General features: G+C 54.7%; 1 protein-coding gene across 1 annotated transcript in view; it reads right to left on the reverse strand.

The window, feature by feature from the left end:
- Nucleotides 1-890, reverse strand: part of EMH_0076650 (cysteine repeat modular protein, putative) — a gene marked incomplete at both ends in the record, with an annotated part of 4,402 nt that overhangs the window by 2,248 nt on the left and 1,264 nt on the right. Inside the window, one exon of the mRNA XM_013499747.1 lies at nucleotides 79-800. Coding sequence (XP_013355201.1) covers nucleotides 79-800 — 722 coding nt within the window. The remainder of the gene's footprint in view (nucleotides 1-78; nucleotides 801-890) is intronic.

An 890-nucleotide genomic window follows, 5' to 3' on the forward strand; every position in this document is an offset into this window, starting at 1 on the left:
GAACCCGACGGCCTCTGCTAGACTTCTACAGTGTGCATTCGCTATGAAAAAACTGTTTATTTTGTCGCTGTCTCGGACTTGGTTCGTCGTGAGAAAGCACTTGGTGCCAAGCTGCAGCGCCCCCTTCCAGGGGCACTCACCCCCCGTGGGGAGGCCTTCAACGCCTCTTGCTTGGGGGTACCGAGCAGCGTAGAAGCCCGCGTCCCAGAGGCCCTTTTCTAACCCCTGCACAACCCCGCAGGGAGTACCTATCGTTACGCGCGTTCGCAGCCGCAACTCCTCAACTGCTGTATCCTCTGCCACCACTTCTTCTCTTAACACCCGGTGAGACACGCACAAGTCAAACCCAAGGGAAGCCCCCAAGACGCCAGAAGGAGGGTGAGACTCTAACGCCAGCACGTACAACACACCGATAGAGCCTGTGCACGAGCGCCCAGGCAGCATGCCAAAGCGCGCCTTAAGCCCGTCCTGGTGCTCGTGCTCGTGCGGCTCTCTGAAGAGGCAAATCGCTTCACCAGTGGACCTCCCCGTCAGGCGCTGCACGAGAGGCAGCACTTCCTGCTCGTCTGCAGGTGCGTAGAAGGTGTTAGTAACAACCCAGCCCCTTTTCTCCCCCGCCTCTAAACCCTCCCAATATTCCCCCGGCACAATTGTTGACTCTTCATGATGCCCAGAAGAGGCCTCTTCATTGATCAGCCTGCGGTGTATAATGTAATAACGCTCGAGGCGCGCCTTCCCCAAGGCAGCCAGTGCCAAGCTATCCGAGAGACGCGTCTGTGCACGCAGAGACCCTAGATCGCCTAAAGCACGCACGCATACACATATATACTTGCATACATACACACCCATATATATATATATATATATATATATATATATATATATATATA

Source organism: Eimeria mitis, genomic scaffold (genome assembly GCF_000499745.2).
Source record: "Eimeria mitis Houghton genomic scaffold, Emh_scaff4623, whole genome shotgun sequence".
In the NCBI taxonomy this organism is placed as follows: domain Eukaryota; phylum Apicomplexa; class Conoidasida; order Eucoccidiorida; family Eimeriidae; genus Eimeria; species Eimeria mitis.